The sequence below is a fragment of the Pelecanus crispus genome, chromosome 9 (assembly GCF_030463565.1).
Source record: "Pelecanus crispus isolate bPelCri1 chromosome 9, bPelCri1.pri, whole genome shotgun sequence".
Classification (NCBI taxonomy): Eukaryota; Metazoa; Chordata; class Aves; order Pelecaniformes; family Pelecanidae; genus Pelecanus; species Pelecanus crispus.
Window position 1 is genome coordinate 11468159 of NC_134651.1, and position 20691 is coordinate 11488849.

The following is a 20691-nucleotide window of genomic DNA, read 5'->3' on the forward strand; positions in this document are numbered from 1 at the left end:
ACAAGGGCCCATCACCCAGCCAACACACTCACCTTGCAGGCGTGCCGCCTGAGCCTCGCACCATGGACGCGCCGCCCATCACGCCTGGGGAGCTGCTGTGTCTGGGCTCCAGCCTCGCCTTCTCCGGCCTCTTCTACTACCTGTACAGGAAGAAAGCTAGAGTCGTGTCACGCATACAGGTAGCCCGGTCCCTCAGATGTTCTCCCCTGCCCACTGTCCCTTCCCCACTGCCCTACACTGCCTGGCCCAGAGCCTTTGATTTGGGTGCACCTCGCTGATGACTGCAGCCTGCTGCATCCTCAACTGATGTCGTGATGCCCAGGAGCAAGCGGGTCACATCCTGCCAGAGATCCCCACAAAGCCATGCACGACCCACCCTCTGCTTGCCAGCCCATCTGCCCCTGCCCGTGTTCACGCTCAGTCCCCACTCTTCCAGGAGGCCCCGAAGCTCCAGATTGATGACGACTTACCAGCACTGGTGTCTGCGGCTGATGGGAGATGCCTGCCATATGTTGCCCTGGAAGGTAAAGAGACCCTGCGGCCCCACACTAGGGACAGAGGCCGGGCTCTCCTCCTTCAGCCATGGTCTTGGCACTATGCCTTCGTCCTTAGGCATAGTGCTGCCAGCCAAAGCTGCGCTGACCAGCCATTACCATGAGGGGCTGCAGGGCGTGATCCAGAAACTGCTTCTGAAAGAGCATCGGCTGATCTGGAACAGCTTGGCCCGGAGCTGGTGAGCGATGGGAGGGGACAGCAGGGGTGGGCTTGCACTGTTGGGTCCAGACCGCTGTCCTCTGGGGCCACTTGAGAGGCAGAAAGTGGCTCGGTTAAAGGCTCTAGTCCCTACCCTCCGCTTGGCCCCAGGAGCTCAGAGTTCCTCTGTGTTGTCCACATCCCAGCACTGCACTCTGTGCTTGCAGGAGCGAGAGCGAGCGGGTGCTCTCGGAGCAGGTCTACACTGTCCCCTTCTTGCTGGCCTCGCCAGACACCGAGGCGATGACGCAGGTGAGCGTGGAGAGCCCGCTCCGAGCCATCTGCCTGCCGCTGGAGACGGTGTACGAGCGGTTCCAGCAGCCGGCCCACGGCTTCCGCGACCTGCTGGGCCAGTACTTGAGCGGGGAGAAGCCCAAGGGCATCCTGGAGACAGAGGAGATGCTGCGGGTGGGGGCCGGGCTGACAGGCATTGGGGAGCTGGCCCTGCACCCTGACGGCTCCCTGCACCTCCAGCCACCGGCCCGGGGAGGCGAGTATTTCCTGTGCCTGGGGGACTGGCAGACGGTGCTGGCGGAGCTGGAGTCAGCCAGTGGGCTCTGGAAGGGGGCGGCCGTGCTGTGCGCCGTGGCAGGCCTGGCCGTCCTCCTGCATGCCCTGTGCCGTGCCTACCGCCGTGCCCGCCTCAAGCAGCAGCCTGAGGACAAGGAGCCGGACAGTGAGGAGGCCGGGGACGGGGGGGCCCGAGGACTCCTGCGTGATCTGCCTGACACGACCCCGCGAGTGTGTCCTCTTGGGCTGCGGCCACATATGCTGCTGCTTCCGCTGCTTCCAGGCCTTGCCTGCCCGCCTCTGCCCCATCTGCCGGGGGCCCATTGACCGTGTGGTGCCCCTCTACCAAGCCTGAGAGCACCTTTGGGGCGGGGTGGGGTGGGGCAGGGCGGGGCAGGGAGGCACAGCATGAACCAAGCCAAGCCTGGAGCCTGCAGAGATCTTAGCTGTCCCCTTGTGTGCAGCTGAATGATACCTGCTGGGAGGGAAGGGTGCTGGTGTGCCCCTCTGTCTGGTTTTGGGAGGGGAAGAGTTATAGCCTCCTCATCTTCCCTTTGTCTACCAGAGGGACACCCCCCCTCAACATGAGGGCTTGGGGGAAACGTACTCGGTGCCTAAGCCAAGTCCACTGCCCCACACCAGGGCATTCCTCTGCCTGGTGGCTATTTGACCCGTGCCGTTTTCCCAGCCCTGAGCCCCGCTGCCAAAGCCATGTAGGACTTTTCCCTTGTTTGGCATTTCCAGCACATGGCTTTGATGGGGCAAGACCAGGGCTGGCAGGATGCAGAGGGCACAGTGGAGTGACAGAGACCCCCGAGCCACTGCAGTGGTGCCACTGTTGTCCTCCCCACTGTCCGTGTGCCTACAGCCACTGCTCAGACGGTGCAGGGGCACCCAGGGGCTGGCAGGGATGAAGTATGCCCATTTTCTAGCTGCTCTGCCACCTGGGGAGGGAGACAGCGTCCCTCCATCCCTCTCCGCAGGGTCCCCGCTCTCCTCCTGGAGCGGGAGGGCACTCCTGGGGTGCCCCAGAGTCTGCCCGGGCCTCCGGCCCCTGCTGCACCCAGCTTTCCTGCCCGCCTCCCAGCCAGGACCAGGCACAAGAGTGGCTTGTGGTGGTGTGTGGAGTGATAAAGCCAAGGAGTCGAGCTCGGCCTTGCCTCTTCCTTCGCGCCATGAAGTCAGGGGGGATGCGCCAGCAGCCAAGGCTGTCCCAGGAAGGGGGGTGTGGAGGCGGGCACCGCCACCTCCCTCCCCACCCAGGGAGCCGGTCCGGGTGTGCACCACTCACCGGTGGTGGGCAGGGGACCCCCGGCCAGGGTACACCTCCTCAGGATACAGCCCCGAAGAGGGGGGGAACAGGACTGTTGCCAAGGCAATCGCGCTCCTCTGGTCTCCATGGCAACTGCTCCCCTGGACCGCTCCCCATCAGTGCCTGGCTGCAGTTGCCCAGGCAACCCACGGGCTCTCCTGGCTCCTGTGGCTTTGGGGCACCCAGGATTTGGGGGGGGTGAGGGGGAGCGCTGGCAGGCCTCTGGCAGCCAGACAGCAGCAGGGGGTGGGGGGACACAAGGGGATGATGTGCCCCCTCCCCAGGGCAGCAGCCCCCATTGCTACCAGTTTGGGGCTGGGAGCTTGCTTGGGGCGAAAGTGCCCCTGTGGTGTTGCCCCCAGGGCCTGCAGCCAGCCACGATGCCCCAGAGCACCCAGCAAAACCTCCTGGGACCCACATGCGTTTTCGGGGTGGGGGAGGTTTCCCTCCTCTCCCCCTGCCATCTTTCAACCCAGCCTCTTCCCCACAACAGCATGGTGACTCCCGTGCTGCAGAGTGAGCAGTGAGGCCCGGGTCCCCCCCCCGGAGCCAGGCATCCCCCCCCGCAGCAGGAGGGATTTCGGGAAGGAGATAAATACCAGATGGGAGAGGGCCGGGCTGCCAGGAACACACTCCCCGCGTGCCAAGAGCTGCTGGCGCGAGTGGGTGCGTGGGCCGGGGGGGGGGCAGGGGGTGCCCGTGCTCCCCGAGACTGCTCGCCTCGTTCCCCGGGGCCCGACAGCCAGAGAGGGACCTGCAGCCACCCGCTCCCTTCTGTCCCCACAGGTGCTGAGGGTGCCCGGGGCAGGGGACACATCCCCTGTGCTGGAGGAATATGGGGAGCGTGTCACCCCGTGCTGGGGCACAGCCCTATGCTATATCCCCCCCACTTTGGGTCTCTGCCACCCCTGGGAGGCCACCAGCCCCACGGCGGCCTGGACACGCAGACCCCGCTGAGCAGCCCTGCCTGGCACCGCTCCGGGCAGCAGCGTGACTCAACCGCTCAGCTCGGCGCCAGCCAAAGCCTCGCCGTGCCAAACCGCCCGGCACAGGGGCTGCCCGGCCGTGCCACAGCGCCTGCGCCCACAGCCGAACCCGCTGTGCCCCCATTCCCGCCCCCCCACCCTTGCCCTTCCCCTGGGAGTTTTGGTCCAGAGCAGGACAGCAGGGAGCTCACAGTGCCCGGGCTGAGCCCTGCCCAGCCTCCCTCCCCGCCACCCAGGGCCTGAGAGGGACCCAGGCGTCCTGCCAGTGGCCCCCCTGGCCCTGCAGGGTCCCCACAGGTGCCAGCGGCCACCACCCGCACCCCCCCGGGCTGCCAGCCCGCTCCCGCCTGCCTCCCTGTCTGTTGTCATGGTGACCAAAGATGTGGTGACAGATGAGGATGGAGCCCCACACCCCAGCAGGGTGTTCATTCCCCCCCCCCCCCCCCCCGGGGTCAGCCTCCCCCCCCTCGCCCCAGACCTGGGGCAGGGGACCCTCTGTGAAGCCCCTGCCCCAAGCAGCGTGCTGGGGGTGCCCCATCTGCTCGGATGCAGCCACGGCATCGCTGGGACTGTGCCTGTGCCCCGGGCAGCTCGTGTGAGGGATGGGGACAGTGCCACCCCCCTTTCACCTGCCCCGACTTACAATCAGAGGCCCCTTGCGAGCACCCTCTTCCAAAGCCTGTGCGCTGAGACGGACAAACTCATCTCACTAGTGACAACCTGCTGGCTGGCCACAGCTCTCCTGCGAAGGCTTGAGCCCTTCCTCCCTGGGAAAGGTGCTTTCCCTCCAGGGAGGGCTTTTTGGCCTCATCTTCCCCCATCGCTGGCTGCGGGCACAGCACAGGGCGAGGAACACGCTGCTGTCCCACGCTTGCCCTGGGCTCACCCACAGCACAGCTGCCGAGCAGGGTGCCTGTCCCCTGTCCCCCAACATCTCCTCACTACGGTGACAAGGCCACCACAACCATCAGCACACATGGCCATCCCCACCGCCCGCGCCCAGCCCGGGTGCGTGTCTCCACTCCCCCAAAACGCCTGTGCAAAGGAGCTGCCCGACCATGGCACGGGCAGCACACACAGCAGCATCCCCACCTGGGCCCTGCCTCCTGGGATCCACTTGGCTACCGAGAGTTGGCATCAATAGCCAAGGTGGGAGACATCCCCGACCTTGTTGGTGACCTTTGCCAGTCCCCCATGCCGGGTCAGGGCCAGGTGCTCTGAGAGAGTGGCGGTGCTGGCAGCAGGGAGCTGGCACTCGGCGAGGTCCCCCGGGCCGTGGCTGCCACTGCCACGGAGCAGAAGTTGCCATTTCACGTTTCTTGGCAGGGCTGGAAGCAGCGCAGATGGAAGCACCAGAGCCGGCCTCCAGGCATGCCTCTGCAGCCCCCAACCCCGTGGGGCCAACCCCGGCACTCCCAGCCCCGGGGGACAGCTCCGACAGTCTCTGGACCTGCACCAGAGAAAGCCCTGGGTCTGGTGGCTGATGCCTCCTGCCTCTTCCCAGCCCCCTGCCATCCAGCCGCTGCCTGCCAGGCCACCGGCCCCGTCCCTGCCAGGCCTTGGGGCCCACCGGGTGCTCCAGTCCAATTCTCGCTGCCCGGGGGTCCCTGCAGAGCCTGGGCAGGACGTGCCCCCCCATGGGCAGCTTGTGCACACACAAGGCATTTCTCCACTCTGAAACCACTTGAAGCACCAGTGACTGCAGGGGAACCCGCTCACCTCCATCAAAGCACCTGGAGCTGGCACCCAAATCCCCACCAAGGGTGCAGGGCTCAGCGGCAGCATCCAGCTGTGGGGCTGGGTCACTGCAGGTGCCAGCGGGCTCCCAGAGCGTTGCCCGAGGCCGGGCAATGCCGCGCACTCTCCGTTGCCAGCCCCACTGCAGCTGGGAGCCCGGCCCCGTGCCCCATATCCACCCCAGGGGGGGTCATGGCTGGCCCCCAGCCCTTGCATCACCTGCAAGGTGTCCCAGCCTGGGGGCTGTGGCCCAGGTTTAAGGAGCCAGGGCCGGAAGAGCCACCTGCTTCCCACTCCCACGGCCACTTCTTCCCGCTGGAGCAGGCTTTGTGTTGGACAAAAGGCTGCAAAGGAAGTGAGAAAGGAGATTGCGTGGCTGCTAAAAGGCAGATAACGAAGGTGGGATGAGAGCCAGAGGAAGGAGAGCACACAGTCCAGCTCACCGTGTCCGGCTCACTGTGGAGGGATGCAACCTGCACTGGCAGGGGATGAGGGTGGGGTCCCTCCTGCACCCCCCTGCCCACCCACCTGCATTCAGGTCCCTGGTACACCCCCTCCCCGGGATGCATGACCAGCAGCACCCTTTGGGAGCCAGAGACTAGAGATGTCCCAAGGAGATGCAGCGCCCAGAGCCACGGTGCTGCCCTGTCCTGCCTACAGCCCAGTTGTGCTGGCACGAACCCAGCCCTCCTCCCACCTGGGCCGGGTGGAGGGTCCCTCCCACACCCCCAAACCCTGGCCAGCCCCACAGAGCTCCTCCCCACCACAGCCAAGCCAAGCAGCTCCCCTGGGTGCAAGGCACTGTACAGATACAGGTGTGGGATAAGCAGGGCCATTCCCAGGGTGACCCCTCTCAAGCCTCTCCCCAGGAGCCTGCCAGGCTGGAAACCCTCCTGGAGCGCAGCACCGGCCCTGCTCACATCCCACACAGCCCATCTGCTCCTCTTCTCACTCACCCCCAGCCCCGCGCGTGCCACGGCCTGCCTGTCCCTGCCCACGGGCAGCGGCACGTGGGCTTGGTGACGGGAAAAGCAGGCCACATCTCAGCGTGGGCTTCTCGCCTATTTTCCCAGGCACTTTTTGCAAGAGCAGAAGCCGTCACATGAAAAGTTCAAGCTGGTTCCCCAGCAAAGGCAGGAATAACAGTACTGCCTTGCCAGCGGAGAGAGGGCACCGCTGCCCTGTCCCTGCTCTGGGAGGGGACCAGTGCTCTGCAGAGCCTGGCACAAAGGGAAAGGCACAGCTGAGCCTTCCCAAAATAGAAGTACCTGCCCTGTAACAAAGACCAGCCCAACTGATGCTCTTCTGCAGCACCTTTCAACAGGATCTCAGGTTATGGAGATGCAGGAACAGAGAGATGGACCACAGGGCTGCCTGTAAAACCCCACTCTTGCTCCCTCAGGACACCCAGAGAGAGATTTTCATGGGGCTGGCAGGCACCGCTACCACACAGGACTCTGGCTTTGCAGCAACCCAGCACACACCCACATGAGCAATGGGGCCTGGAGGCAAAGGAGCAGCAGGAATAGCACTGCCCCATGGCAGGGTGGCCCTCTCCAACCACCCTGTACTATTATTATTATTATGATTATGTCCAGCAGCCCGCCAGGTCCAGGAGCCAGGGCTCTACCCACAGCTCAGGCAAGGAGCAGCAGCCCCAGCCTGAGCTTAAATAGGCCACCTGCCCCAGGTGACCAGGATGGGGGTCCCAGGTGAGGCCACTCAGGACCACTGATGCCAATTAGTGCAATCACTGCCCTGGCAGCAGAAAGTGCAGGAGGAAAGGGCCAGGGTGGGTCTGGGGCAGGGGTGTGTAGAGGGGACACAAAGACGGGGGGGGGGGGGGGGGGGGGCACTGGGGTCACTCCTGTAGGTCTCTCCTTGCTCACCCACTGGTAGGTCCCCACAGGGTATGGCTGCCCTTCCCCTTGTCAGCAGAGTTCCCCCCAGGGAAGGGCCAAACTACAGGGCAAGGGATATCCCAGGCCACAGCCCCTATGTGGCTGTGCTCGTGGGCACCTGCAGAATCACACCTGCGTGCCCCTGCAAATACATGCAAATGGACGCACTTATACATACATGGGGGGCCAAGGGGACTGGCAGGGACTGGGGCTGGACAGGTGCACCTCCAAGGGGGGGACCCCAACAGTGGGGGGGCTGTGGGAGGGGGTGCCCAGCTGGGTTTTGGGCAAGGGGCACAAGTGGGGGGCTGGGGGCAACCTGCCTGGGGAGACCCGGGGTGGGCGCTGGCCTGAGGGTCTGGGAGGCTTGAGCCTGCCAGGCTGCAGGAGGCTGAGGGCTGGGCTGGGGGTGCCAGCGTGGGCTGGGGGACCGGAGCGGGGTGCTGGGGGTCTGTTTGGCATCACCTCGGTGCGCTGGGGGAGGGCCCGGCTGTGCCTGGTGGTCCGCGGCTGTCCGACACGGGGGTACTCGGCTGCGCCAAGGGCTTCCCGCTCCACAGGGCACCCCGCGTTTAGGGGCACCCCCGAGTCGGGGCGACCACCGCGGGCAAGGCTGTGCCGGGGCGAGCAGCCTGCGCTGGGGCGGGACAGGGGCTGGGGCGGGGGTCCCCCCGTGCCAACCGGGCGGGCACCGGGCACCGGCCGCGGGGGTCCCCGTCCCGGCCGTGCCGTGCCGTGCCGGGCCGCGGCGCTCCGGAGCCGCCCCCCGCCGGGGGGGTCCCCGCTCCCCCCGGATGCATGACTTCATCCTTCCGCCCGGGTTTCCTCCCCGCCGCCGCCGCCGCCGCCGCAGACCGGCTCCCGGCTCGGCGCGGCGCGGCTCGGCCCGCTCGGCCCCGCCATGTCGCAGGTGCTGCCCTACGGCGAGGACAAGGTGGGCCGCTACGGCGCCGAGCCCGAGGCGGGGGAGCTGCCCTTCAGCTGCCGCCTGCAGGACACCAACGCCTTCTTCGGGGGCAACCAGGGCAAGCGGCCCCCCAAGCTGGGACAGATCGGCCGCGCCAAGAGAGGTACCGCCCGACCCCCCCGCCTCAGCCCCCCCGACCCCCCGCCTCAGCCCCACGGCGTCCCCGGCGCTGCCCCACGGCGTCCCCGGGACCCCCGCGTCTGCCCTGCGGCATCCCCGGCGCTGGCTCTTGCATCCCCGGCGCTGCCCCCGCGGCATCCCCGGGACCCCCGCGTCTGTCCTTGCATCCCCGGCTCTGCCCCACGGCACCCCCCGGATCGGCCCTTCCATCCCCGGCTCTGCCCCGGGACCCCCGGATCTGCCCTGCAGCATCCCCGGCGCTGCCCCCCCGGCATCCCCGGCGCTGGCCCTTGCGTCCCCATCGCCGCCCCACAGCATCCCTGGGACCCTCGATTCTGCCCCTGCGTCCCCGGCGTCCCCGGCACCGGCCGGCGCATCCCTGGCGCTGCCCCCCGGCGCCATCGGCATCGCCCCACGGCATCCCTGGCACCCCCGGCGCTGTCCCCTGGCACCCCCGGCACTGCCCCACAGCATCCCCGGCACTGCCCCCCGGTATCCCCCACCACTGCCCCCGGCATCCCCAGAACCTCCAGCTCTGCCCCACATCGCCCCCAGCACTGCCCCCCCCGGCATCCCTGGCACCCCCAGCTCTGCGACGGGCACCCGGCACTGCCCCAGAACCGCAGGCCCCCCCCCGTCCCCAGCTCCGGACACCAGCGCTGCCCCCCCAGCGCTGCCCCACACCCCCCGCAGCCGGGGGCTGCCCCCGGGACTACCCTGCCGCATCCCTGGGGCTGCCCCCGGGACTGTCCTCAAGCATCCCTGGGGCTGCCCCCCGGCACAGCCGCGAATGCCCCCGGGACCCCCCCGGAACTGCTCCTCAGCACCCCTGGAATTGCCCCCACATCCCCTCGGACTGCCCCCCCCCCCCAATCCCTATAAACACCCCCCTCCCCAGCCCCATAAATCTCTCTCCCTCCACATTTCTGCCTGCCGCAGAGACCCCCATCAGCAGCTGCCGGCGATGCTGATCAACAAACCACTCCCCCCCCCGGTTTACTGTCCCCCCAGGACTCCATGAACCCGCGTGCCCCCCCGCTTCTGCTTTACTGCCTGCCGCAGAGACCCCATCAGCAGCTCCCCTGCTTCCATCAGGACCCAAATAAACGCCCCCCCCCTCCCCTGCACCCCAATCTGTCACCGTCGATCCTCCCCAATGCCTTGGGGACCCCCGAGAATGGCCCCTGCCTTCCTTGCAGCCCCCACCACACCTGCTTGGGGGACCCCCATAGGCAAACACCCCTCCTTGAGCTGCAGGGGCAAAAGGGGGGGGGAACAGAGCCCCCCTCCCAGCACAGGGGGGCTGAGGGGGGCTGAGCTGCTGCCTGCTCCACCCACCCCCCTTTGCGGTGGTGGTGGCTGGGTCTGGCAGACCCCCCCGGCGGTGACTGGGGGGCTGGTTCCCCCTCGGTGGTGATGGGAGGGGGGTGTCTGTCTGCTCCCCCGGTGATGCTCGTGATGGGGGTGGGGGGGCTCTGGCCAATCCGCCCCCAGGGTGGTGGTGGGGGGGGGTTGCTGAGCACCCCAGTAGTGATGTGTATGTGGGGGGTGTCTGTCCAGCACCCCTGAGGGTGATGGTGATGGGGGGGGGTATCTGCCTGGACGGTGATGTTGATGTGGGGGGTGTCTGTGTAGCCCCCCGATGGTGATGCTGATGGGGGTCTGTCCAGCCTCCCGGGGGTGATGCTGACGGGGGGGCTGCCCAGCAGGTGATGCTGACGGGGGGGCTCTTCAGCCCCCCACGGTGATGCTGCTGGTTGGGGGTCCATGCAGCCCGCTGTGCTGACGGGGGGCTGTCCAGCTCCCCCGCCAGCGATGCCGGTGGCGGAGGGGGGGGGTGTCCTGCGCAGCGGGCAATGCTGACGGGGGTCTGGCTGCCACCCCCGCCGAGCTGGCGGTGCCCCCCCCGCTGGGTCATTACCCATTCCAGTCCTGTTGCTCTCATCAGCGCCTGCCGCAGAGAGGAGGGGGGGTCCTTCCTGGTCTTTCCTGCCCCCCCCTTTCCCAAACCACCCATCCAGAGGCAGCTGGCTGGCTGCAGGGGGGGGATGCTGCCCCTACCCAAGCCGGGCGGGGGGGGGGGTGGCGATCCCCCTCCCCCCCCAATTGCACCCACCTGCGCCCCTTCGCCCTGCTCCCCGGCATCTGGGGGGCACATCTGGAGCCCTCCTGGGGTGGTGAGTGGGATGAGAGGTGGGGGGGGGGGCAGAGGCCGGGCTTGCGTCCCCTCGCCCACGCACCCCCCCCGCCTGTCCCCGCAGTGGTGATCGAGGATGACCGGATAGACGAGGTGCTCAAGGGCATGACGGAGAAGTCGCCGCCGGGGGTGTAAGCCGGGACCCGCTGCCAGGACCCGCAGGCCGAGCCCTGCTCCCAGCCCGCCCGGCCCCGCATGCTGGCTGGGCCGCCGACGAGGAGGGGGAGGCCGTGCCCGTGCCCCCCTCCCCCGGCCCGGGGGGGGCTCTGCGGCCACCACCCCCCCCCCGAGCCATGCACTTTACCCCTCCGCCTCCCCCGGGGGGGAGAGGACCCCCGCCGAGCCCCCCACCCTGGGCAAAGACACCCCCCCCCTCCCCGGGGTGGGGGGTCCAGCCCCCCCCGCTCCGCGGCGCGTCCCCCCCCTCCCCATCCTCCTTGGCGGGGGGGGGTCCCCGAATCCCGGGGCGGATCCGGCCCCACGAGCGGGGGGGGAGCGCTGCTGTCCAGAGACATTTTTTGCTCCATCGTTTTTTGCATGAGCTTGGTGGCCCGGGCGCCCGGTCCTGGGGCCGAGGGTCAGCCCCACCACTCCGGCACGCTTCTTTTTAAACAGAAACTCCTCATATTTGTATTTTTATATCCGAATCTTTGTTAAAAACGATCTGCTGATGTTGAGATGTTGAAGTAACCGCATCGGGAAAACAAACAAACAAACAAAAAAGGTTCATATTTTTTTCCATAAGAAAAAAAAAGACAAAAAAAGAAGAAAAAACGGAGGGGGAAAAATAAAAGGGGGGGGGGGGGGCGAGAAAGATGGAGGGAGCACGAAGAAAGCCGAAGATGTGGGGAGGGGAGTGGGGACCCCCCGGCCTTACCCCCACCGCCAGCAGCAGGACCGGCCGGAGGGTTTGGCAGCACCATCGGCTGCTGCAGCCCACTCCCAGCAGCGCCAGGGCCAGAGCCCTTCGGGCCGGCTGTGGGTGCTGGGGGGGTGCCGGCCATGCCCCTCACTCGAGGGTAGTGGGGCCGGGGGTGGGGGAGCGGGGAGGGCAGGGACCGGCCTGAGTCGTTGTTTTTAATTTTGTACTTTAATTTAATTTTATTTTTTAAGAAGCTTCTCGGGGGGGTCTGATGTGCATGAGAAACTCGTCATCTTTTTCAATAACCTACGAGTGGCATTTATGGAGACGACGACGCAAAAAAAAAAAAAAACCAACAAAAAAACACCAAACAAAAAACAAAACCGAGAAAAAAAAAACCACAAAAAAAAAAAAGAAAAAAAAAAGATACTTGTGTCATGATGTTCTACAAATGATCCATTGTAAATTTAAATGCCATTTTTCACTGTACTGGTGAACAAAATGCAATGAATAAAATACATTCATGTACCGAGGCGAGGCCAGCAGCCGCCTGCTCCTTTCCGTCCCTCCCATGCGCCGGCTGGCTTTCAGGGTGGCTGCGGGATGGGATGGCATGGCGGAGTGTGGGGGGGGCTGACCCCGGAGTCCTTTGCCAGCTCCTGGCGCGGGGGGAGCCACCGGGTGACCCACTTACGCCTTTTGCCCGAAATAGCAGCTCGGCAGCTCGCGCCTCTTCGGTACGTTACCACCATCCCTCTGAGGAGGGGTCTTCTCCGCGCCCGCCGGCATCGCCCACCCTGGGGGTGTTTGGTGCCCGAACAGCCCCCGGGGACCCACCCGGTAGCCCCTGCGCACCCGCTGCAGCCGCCATGCCAGCACCCACGCACCGGCACCCACGCGCAGCCAGCCCTGCTGGCACGCCTGTCACCAGCCCTGGCACACACGTGTCACCAGCCCCGGCACACGCGTGTCACCACGCTGCTGGCCCCAGGCACGGGCCGGGTGTGTGCGGCGCACCACGCTTGTCACCGCAGCCAGGAGCGGGGATGGAGGGGGGACGGGGCACACATGCCCCGTGGTGCCCCCAGCCCTGTGCTGGCACGTCCCAGCCCGGACCCCCCATTGCCCAGCTGGGGGGGTGACAAGGACACGGTGCCCTTGCGCACCCCCACGGCCGAGGAGGCTGGCCCGGGGGTCCCCGTGGCAGGATGGGGCTCAGCGAGAACCCCCCCCATCCTACCCCCTGCACCCAGTGCCAGCACCCCCCGTCCTGCCTCAGCCCAGCTGCCTGTGCCAGGGGGGGAGGCGGGGGGGGCAGGGAGCCGCTCCCCACAAGATGGATGGGTGGAATTAAACCCGATTTGGTTTCATTACCGGCCACAAAGCCCAGAGCCCTGGCTGCTCTCCAGCCCGGCGAGGGAAGGGCGGGGGGGGGCACTCCCGCTCCCCAGAGCATCCCGCTGCCCCCCAGGAGGAGGCCAAGCCCCCCTTTTTCTCCCATTACATCAGTGGGCAGTCTGCGGGGGGACACACATAGGTTCCCCATTCCCCACCCGTGAGGGTGGAGCAGCTTAAGGTTTTATTGGGTGGGAGGGAGGCCGGGGAAGCCCCCCTCCGAGTCACAGCTCGATGGCAAGGAGATAGTCCTCGTCGTTGTCTGGGGGGGCCAGGGGCGGCGGTGGGGCGGGGGGCGGGGGGGGCTGGTGCAGCCGTCGCCCCAGGGCCAGGTCGGGGGCGTCCAGGGGCTGCCCCTTGCGCATGACGTAGAGGAAGTAGTGGAAGGCGCCGGCGTCCCCGTCCCCGCAGGCGGCGTGGCGCAGGGACCAGCCGAAGGCCTCCTGGGCGTAGTGGGGCTTGCGGAAGTGGGGCTGGGCGAAGGTGATGGAGATGAAGCAGCCCCCCAGGCGCAGCACCCGGCTCACCTGTGGCAGGAGAACCCCCGGGATGCAGGGGACACACAGTGAGGTACACCCCCATCCCCAGGGATCCCCATCACCACCTGCCAAAGAACCCCCCCCAGCCTCTCCGCTTGCACCCCCAAATCTCCTGTCCTAACCTTGCCCCCCCCACCCCACCCCCAGTTCTGACATGTCCCCACACCACCTGCAGCTCGGTGGCAATGGGGAACGGGGGTCCCCCCACACAACCTGCACCCCAAAACTCTTTGCCCCCATCCATAGCAGACAGCGTGGAGATCCAACCCTGGTGCAGGGAAAAGCTTCACCCTCCCAGGCATGGGGCCCCCCCAGAGCAGTGTGGGACACCCCCATCCCACCCACCCCTCCCCGCCAACACCCAGCATCCAAGGTGGGGCGGGGGGGTTGGATGGGAAAGGACTCAACCCTTTTAATCACCATTTTCTCCCCGCTGGAACTAAGCCCCCGCTAACAGGATGGAAAAGAACATCAATTTTCTTGCCTGGCTTTATCCAATGTCAAAAGGCTTTTACGGCCAGCGCTCGCGTGCTCGGCATGCAAAGGCAGCGCCCAGGGCGGGCGGGCGGCCCCCCAGCCAGCAGCCCCCCCCTGCCAGCACCCTGCCCCAGGGGGGGACACCCCTGGCCCCCCCCGCCTCCCGGCAAGGGCAGGGAGCCACTGCGGCAGGGGAGAGGGCTGGGGCCAAGGGGGGGTTTCCTGAGCTCTGGTTTAATCCTGCCGGGAAGCTCCACGGCTCAGTGCTGGCTGGGGCCCGGGATGGAGAGGGCAGCAGGCAGCCTGTGTGTGTCCCCACCCCACTGCGGTGGGGGCTTTTGAACTAAACCTTAGCGGTTTTGGCCAGGAAAAGGGGAAGCCAAACCTTAGTGGTTTTGGCCAGGAAAAGGGGAAGGCAGGTCCCTGCATCCCCCCTCTGGCCACCCCGCTCAGCATCCCTCCTGCAAAGCGCCGGATGCATCCATCCTGGAAAGACCCCACGGCTTCCCAGCTGACAGGCATGGGGGTCCCTGGGGCTGGGGGAAGGCGGGGATCTCCGGCTGGAGCCGAGCGAGAGGCATCCCGCATCCCATCCCTCTTTAATAGAGGGCTGTTGCTTAGAGACGGGCGCAGGAAACCTTCCCATCCGCCGGCCGGCGCGGGGGGGCGAGGGTGGCTGCTCCCCGCTCTGGCACTGACCCATCGCCCCCTCCTCGTCGCCCCTGGATCACCAGGACAGGGCTGTCCCCAGGGCATCCCCACAGGCAGGGCGGATTTTTGGGTCCTTACGTCCCCCCCCCAAGGAGAGCAGGACAGAGGCTGTGAAAACCCCAGCCCCCCCGTGAAGGGTGCCAGCCAGAAGGGGGGTGCCAGCCACGGCGGGACCCCCATGGAGGGACCAGCAAAGCAGCAAGTGGGTGGGAAGGCCCCACGAATCCCCCCAGGGACAAGGACAGTGGGGACCAGCTTCAGTCAGAGGCTGGTGCCCAGTGATGCTGGGGGAGGGCAGGGATTGAGTGGGGGATTAAAAAGGGAAAAAAAAAAGGGGGAAAAAAAAGAGCTAAATCCTTGCTGTTTGGCCAAATGACAAGGACAGGCAGCAGTGCTGGCAGGGCAGGGCCCGGGTAGCGAGGACAGCCCCGCTGCCCACAGCGCCGGGGGTCCCGCTCCCTCCTGGGCTCGGGGGGGACAGGAAAGGATGGGGGGGCAGTAGCCATCAGCACCCTCCCAGCACCCCGTGCCCGCACCCAAGGGTGGCGGGCAGGCACAGCAATTAATTATCCTTGCAGTTATTCCCCCGGGGCGGGGGAGGCTGCCAGGACCCACACCCCAGTGCCCGGGCAGGTTCAATCGGGTCCCTGCCTCCGCTGCCAATTAATCCGGCCCGGAGGCATCGCCCATCCCCGTGGCAACGCCAGGGCCCTGTCGATGCTGACGGGGGTTGCCATGGCAACCCCAGACCGATGGGGACTCCGGCTAATGAGACCGAAACCGGGGTGGGGGGGCGAGAGCCTACCACAGCCCTGTGATCATCACCTTGCCCTAGGTGGGCAGGGCCACCTCTGTGTGTCCCCCCCCAGGTCCCCCTCAGGCATCCTTGGGTGCCCTTACAGCCACCCATGCCAGGATGGGGCCCATTTTTACTGCCACCTCTTCACATTTAGGGTGCAAATAAAGAGGGGGGACACCCAGCTGGGGGACTGGGTCCCCAGGGACACTCTCTGCTCCATCTACCTCCCTGGGGAGAAGGTGATGGGGGAGCAAGGAGGGGTTTCCCACCCCGAAGGGTGCCAGGACCCCCTGGATGTCCCTTTGCAGGGTAGCAGAGGGGACAGAGGCACCATCCAGGGGGGCAGAGGCACCGTCCGGGGCATCCCCAGGGAAGCAGGGTGGCGAGGGGATGTTCTGCACCTTCACCCAGCCCAAATGGGGATGGGGTCCACCCTCTGCCCCCAGCTCCCCCCACCCCATACCTCCGTCAGCACCCGCTGCATCGCGGCGGCCGCCTGGGGCGAGACGTCCCACGGGTCGGTCTCCTCCACCAGCAGCACGTCGAGGGTGCCCTTCTCCAGCACCACGTCGAAAGAGGCGTCGGGGAAGGCGAGGGCGCGGATGTCCATGACGGCCCAGCGCAGGCCGGGGCAGCGGGCGTAGCGGGCGCGCATGGCCGCGATGCAGGCGGGGGAGAAGTCGATGCTGGTGACGTCGGTGTAGCCCAGCTCGTGCAGGTCGTGGCTCAGGGCGCTGTTGCCGCAGCCTGCGCGGGGGCACGGCTCAGCCGGGGCTCGGGGTGCCCGTGGGGGGGCTGCCTGCACCCCAACCCTGCTCCCTCGGACCCAGGGAAGGGTGCGGACGGGCTGGGGCAGCTAGAGAGGGAGCAGGTCATCGCCTCGCCCCTAATTAGTGGGCGCTGCGCTCGTTCTTAATTACCCCCTTCCTGCAAGGTGGCGGCTTTGGGCTCCCGGCCCTGCAGGACCGCGGGGCGAGAGCAGCCCCTGCCCCGGCGCAGCCCCCGCGCACCGGGTCCCCCCACCCCGGGGCGGGACGTGGGGGTGCTGGGGGCAGGGGGGTCCCCAGTCCTGCCCCGGCAGCGCCGCGGGGCAGGAGCCGGCCGTGCCCCCCAGGAGCCTGCTGTGGGGCAGGGGCCGGTGGCAAATTAGGGGAGCGCGCAGCATTTGGGGGGACTGAGCCGGGAGGGACGGACGGAGGGACAGACGGAGGGACGGCTGTCCCGGGCCAGCACCCCGCCCGTCCGGGGCCGGGGTGGCCCCAGCAGGACCCGGGCCCCGGGGTGCGGCGGGCACGGGGGAGGCCCCCTCCGCTCGCCGGGGGAGCCGCTCGCCGGGGGGGCCGGGGAGATCCCGGGGGGCGGATTTGGGGGCTATTAAGCGCAGCTGGCGGCGGCTGATCCGCTAACAGGATCGGTGATTACACCCGCCTAATCCCGCCTGCCCGGCGCGGCCGGGGGGGGGGGGGGCCGCGGGCGAACCTGCCGGGCCGGCGCGGAGCAGCGCGCAGGTGGGGCCGGGGGCCGCTTGTACCGGGCCCGGGGCCGCTTGTACCGGGCCCCGCCGCCCGCCCGCACCCCGGCAGCGGGGCCGCCCCTCCGGGCCGGGCGCTGCCCCCGGTACCGGCCGGGCGCCGCAGCGCCCCCTCGCGCCCGGTGCCGGCGCACCCACCGGCGGGACCCCGAGCCCCGCCCGCGCTCCCGCGCTCCACCCGGGCACGTACCGAGGACGAGGATGCGATCACCGGGGCGCAGCTCGGCCTCCAGCTGCGGGAGGAACCGGGAGAGCCCCCCCAGCCACTCCCGGGGCTCGGCGCCCTCCCGCCGGTACAGCGCGTCCCAGAAGCGGCGCTGCCGGTAGCGGCGGTTGGCGGCGGGCGCGCGCCGCTGCTGCTCCATGCCGGGCGGGGCGGGGCGGGGGAGCACCGGGCGCCACGTGCCGCCCGCGCCCCCACGTGCGGCTTCCGGTCTCGGCGGTTGCACCGGCCTAAGCGCTCCGGCCGGCAACGCGGAACGGAGCGGAACGGAGCGAGAGGGGAGCGGCGCGGCGGGGCGGCCATGGCGGCGGGGCGGGGGGGCGGCGGCGCTGCGGCGGGTCTGGCGGGAGCGGCGGGCGGCGTTGCTGGAGCCCAGCTACACCCCGCTGGTGGCCGCCTGCCTCTGCCTGGCCGAGGGCGGCGTCAACCTCTGGGTCATCCGCAGGGTCCCCTGTGAGTGCCGGGGGGGGCCTGCCCGGGGGCGCGGCGGGGGCCTCCGGGCAGTGACAGCTCGTCCCCGGGCTGGGCGGCGCTGGGCTGCTCCCCCGGGGGCCAGGCCCCGCTGGCAGGGTGACAGGGCTGCCCCGGCCCCTGTGGGTGACAGCATCCCCCGGCCAGGGCGGCGGGGGGGGGACGGGGGCGGGCTGGGGGGGCCTGGATGGGGCCGCGGGGGGCTGGTGGGGGGGGTGCGGGGCAGGGCCGTGGGCTCTGGAGGTGGGGGAGCCCCTGCCCGCGGTGCCCCCCAGCCCCCCTCGCCCCGCCTGACCCCCGCCCGTCCCCGCAGACACCGAGATCGACTGGAAGGCCTACATGGAGGAGGTGGAGGGGTTTGCCAACGGGACCCTCGACTACACCCAGCTGAAGGGCGACACGGGGCCGCTGGTGTGAGTGATGGGACAGCCGAGCTCCCCGCCACGGGGGGCTCCCGGGGGGTCCCCAAGGTCTGGCCCCTCACCACCGTCTCTCCACAGCTACCCCGCCGGCTTCGTCTACATCTTCCTGGGCCTGTACTATGCCACGGGCCGCGGTGCGGACATCCGCCTGGCGCAGTACCTGTTCGCTGGCCTCTACCTCCTCAACCTTCTCCTCGTCTTCCGCATCTACTGCCGAACCAACAAGGTAGCCTGGAGCCAGGAGACCTCGGGGCCGCCTCAGGGCCTCTCCTGCTCTGCTGAGTCCTCACCCAGGCAAAATGGACTGGGCAGGAGGTCAGGGTTGGGGGTCTGAGGTTTGGAGGGGCTCGGTGGCAGCGGGGGGTCCAGGACAGGCTGCTGATTGCCCTTGTGTCTCTCTGTCCCCTGCAAGGTCCCCCCATATGTTTTCTTCTTCATGTGCTGCGCTTCCTACCGCATCCACTCCATCTTTGTCCTGCGGCTCTTTAACGACCCCGTCGCCATGGCCATCCTCTTCCTCGCTATCAACCTCTTCCTGGAGGAGCACTGGTCCTGGGGCTGCCTCCTCTTCAGGTGAGGGTCCGGGGGCAGGGCGGGGGCTGCTCTTCATGGCGTGCTGTGTGCATGAGCGAGCTCGGCCCCAGGGAGGAGGCCGCGCTCAGCCCGGGGGCTGCCTGGGCACCCGTGTGGGGGGGCCGCAGTGGTAATGCAGCTTCCCACTCAGCCTGGCTGTGTCTGTGAAGATGAACATTCTGCTCTTCGCGCCTGGACTTCTATTCCTCCTCCTCCAGCGGTTCGGTCTCCTGGGCTGTATCCCCAAGCTCTGCATATGTGCTCTGCTCCAGGTGGGTCCTTGGTCAAATTGGCTACAGGGGCAGGCTGGCAGCCCCATCGGCAGGGGGGAGAGGGCTGACCTGCCTGCATCGCAGCATCCTGCCTGGCTGTCCTAGGGGCTGGAGACCTCTGGGTGGATGTACAGTGGCACCAGCATCTGGGTTGGCCCCACACAGCAAGCTGGAGGTTGATAAATAATCTTTTTCACGGGGCTCCCACCTTTGGCTGACTGGCCCTGCCATTCCACGCGGTACTGGGGTTCTCAGGAGGTGGCAAGGGTGATGGAGACCTGGCTTACCGCTGCTGCGAGGGTGCTGGTCTGTCTCTGGCAGGTGATTCTGGGGCTGCCCTTCCTGCTGGTGAACCCTGTGGGGTACCTGACTCGCTCCTTCGACCTGGGCCGCCAGTTCCAGTTCAAATGGACGGTGAACTGGCGCTTCCTCCCAGAAGAGGTTTTCCAGAATCGGGCTTTCCATGCTGCGCTGCTCCTGGCTCACCTGGCTGGCCTGGGGCTCTTTGCACTGCACCGGTGGCACAGGTGAGACCTGGGGTTCCCTGTGGGTGCTGGTCCCTGTCAGCTGATCCCCATCAGCCCCAGGGTGCAGGATATGGGTCCGCAGGGCTGCAGTTCTGGGGTTGCAGGCAGGAGGGGGGAGGAGTTACTGTTCCATTTCGGGGAGTGCACTGCCTAGGCATCATGGCTCGCAGGGGAAGGTCGGGGTGGGAGAGACTTCCAGCAGCTGAGATCGATGTTTGTGCTTCCCCCGCAGGTCCAAAGAGAGCATCCTGGCTCTGCTGAAGGATCCTACCGAAAGGAAACACCCGTCCCCTCCCTTGACTGTCAACAATATCCTTTGGCAGGGTGGGCAGCAAGGACAGGGGAGAAGGCAGGGCAGGGCAGGGCGGACCTCGGGCTCGACATTCGCAGGCTGCTGGTCCTGCCGCGCTGTCGGGACCTGCCTGGCCTGGGGGATGGAGCTGTGCTGTACGGCTGGGGAACTGCTGCGGGATCCCACCTTCAGCGCCCTGCATTTGTCCCCTTAACGCCAGCGCACAGATCGTCTTCGTCCTCTTCTCCTCCAACTTCCTGGGCGTCTGCTGCAGCCGCTCCCTGCACTACCAGTTCTACGTCTGGTATTTCCACACCCTGCCCTACTTACTTTGGTGCACCCCTACCGCCAAGCTCGCCCACATGCCCAAGTGCGTGTTGCCAGGGAGGGGGACCACCCAGCTGCCGGGGGGGGCTGGGAGTGAGGGGGGTTGGCGTGTCCCCCTCCCATGCTGACCCCCAGCTTTCTCCCCTGCAGGGTGCTGCTGCTGGGCGTGATCGAGCTCTGCTGGAACACCTACCCCTCCACGGTCTGCAGCTCCCTCTCCCTCCACATCTGCCACGGACTCGTCCTGCTCCAGCTCTGGTACGGCACAGCCTCCCCCCCGGTGCTGCACACCCCACCGCTGAGCAGGAGGCCCGCAGCCATCTCCAAGAAAGCCCAGTGAGAGCATGGCTGGCCGGACGATGGGAACTGGCCTCTGGGACTGCCCCTTCTGCCTGCTCTTTCCCCACCCGGCTCCCAGGCTGCCCCCGGCCATCCCAGGAGGGCCGTGAGCCCTGGAACTGTGCAAAGGGGGCAGCATGGGGACCCCTGACAGGCAGGACTTCCCCAATAAAGAGGGCTTTGTGTGCCCTTCCCTGGCCACAGCATCCTTGTGCCATGACGGTGTCGGGATGGCTGTGCCTCAGCCTGCCCCACCTGCGGAGAGGCAGAGCAGCCGCCGGAGCCATGAGAGCTCCCTTCCCAGCCCTGGGAGAGTGCTGCCCGGGGCAGGGGAGCAGCCTCTGGAGTGAGGTTGCTAAGACAGAGGATCTGCAAAAACGCTTTGCCTCAAGGTTTGAATCGCCTTGATGCAGCCCAGGGATCCCTCCAGCACGGCTTTTCCTAGTCC

At 67.5% G+C, this 20691-nt stretch overlaps 4 protein-coding genes across 4 annotated transcripts; 3 read left to right on the forward strand and 1 right to left on the reverse strand.

Annotated features, from left to right (window-relative positions):
* Positions 1–44: 44 nt before the first annotated feature.
* Positions 45–1618, forward strand: LOC104037073 (mitochondrial ubiquitin ligase activator of nfkb 1-A). Its single transcript, XM_075716972.1, is given in 5 exon segments — positions 45–179; positions 437–524; positions 613–733; positions 921–1455; positions 1457–1618. Coding segments are annotated over 5 exon segments (1023 nt in total). The 5' UTR covers positions 45–62.
* A 6482-nt stretch (positions 1619–8100) lies between these two features.
* On the forward strand, positions 8101–10618 carry CAMK2N2 (calcium/calmodulin dependent protein kinase II inhibitor 2). The gene is made up of 2 exons (XM_075717037.1): positions 8101–8269; positions 10548–10618. Exons 1-2 carry the CDS (start codon positions 8101–8103, stop codon positions 10616–10618), a joined length of 240 nt encoding a protein of 79 aa, XP_075573152.1.
* A 2346-nt stretch (positions 10619–12964) lies between these two features.
* On the reverse strand, positions 12965–17162 carry EEF1AKMT4 (EEF1A lysine methyltransferase 4). Its single transcript, XM_075717072.1, has 3 exons — positions 16988–17162; positions 15730–16013; positions 12965–13267 (listed from the first exon to the last, which is right to left on the reverse strand). Exons 1-3 carry the CDS (start codon positions 17160–17162, stop codon positions 12965–12967), a joined length of 762 nt encoding a protein of 253 aa, XP_075573187.1.
* ALG3 (ALG3 alpha-1,3- mannosyltransferase) lies at positions 17161–20244 on the forward strand. Its single transcript, XM_075716839.1, has 9 exons — positions 17161–17473; positions 17805–17904; positions 17992–18139; positions 18326–18486; positions 18638–18758; positions 19080–19285; positions 19518–19594; positions 19803–19947; positions 20055–20244. The coding sequence occupies exons 1-9, from the start codon at positions 17161–17163 to the stop codon at positions 20242–20244; spliced, it is 1461 nt and encodes a 486-aa protein (XP_075572954.1).
* The last annotated feature ends 447 nt before the right edge of the window (positions 20245–20691 follow it).

Excerpts from the sequence above, each read along its gene's own strand:
- CAMK2N2 (XM_075717037.1), top strand. The coding sequence starts at position 8,101 with ATGTCGCAGGTGCTGCCCTACGGCGAGGACAAGGTGGGCCGCTACGGC. Across the intron at positions 8,270-10,547 it reads GATCGGCCGCGCCAAGAGAG|TGGTGATCGAGGATGACCGG; the intron begins GTACCGCCCGAC and ends CTGTCCCCGCAG.
- ALG3 (XM_075716839.1), top strand. The coding sequence starts at position 17,161 with ATGCCGGGCGGGGCGGGGCGGGGGAGCACCGGGCGCCACGTGCCGCCC. Across the intron at positions 19,595-19,802 it reads CCCTCCCTTGACTGTCAACA|AGATCGTCTTCGTCCTCTTC; the intron begins ATATCCTTTGGC and ends ACGCCAGCGCAC. Across the intron at positions 19,948-20,054 it reads AAGCTCGCCCACATGCCCAA|GGTGCTGCTGCTGGGCGTGA; the intron begins GTGCGTGTTGCC and ends TCTCCCCTGCAG.
- EEF1AKMT4 (XM_075717072.1), bottom strand. The coding sequence starts at position 17,162 with ATGGAGCAGCAGCGGCGCGCGCCCGCCGCCAACCGCCGCTACCGGCAG. Across the intron at positions 16,014-16,987 it reads TGATCGCATCCTCGTCCTCG|GCTGCGGCAACAGCGCCCTG; the intron begins GTACGTGCCCGG and ends GCCCCCGCGCAG. Across the intron at positions 13,268-15,729 it reads TGCAGCGGGTGCTGACGGAG|GTGAGCCGGGTGCTGCGCCT; the intron begins GTATGGGGTGGG and ends CTCCTGCCACAG.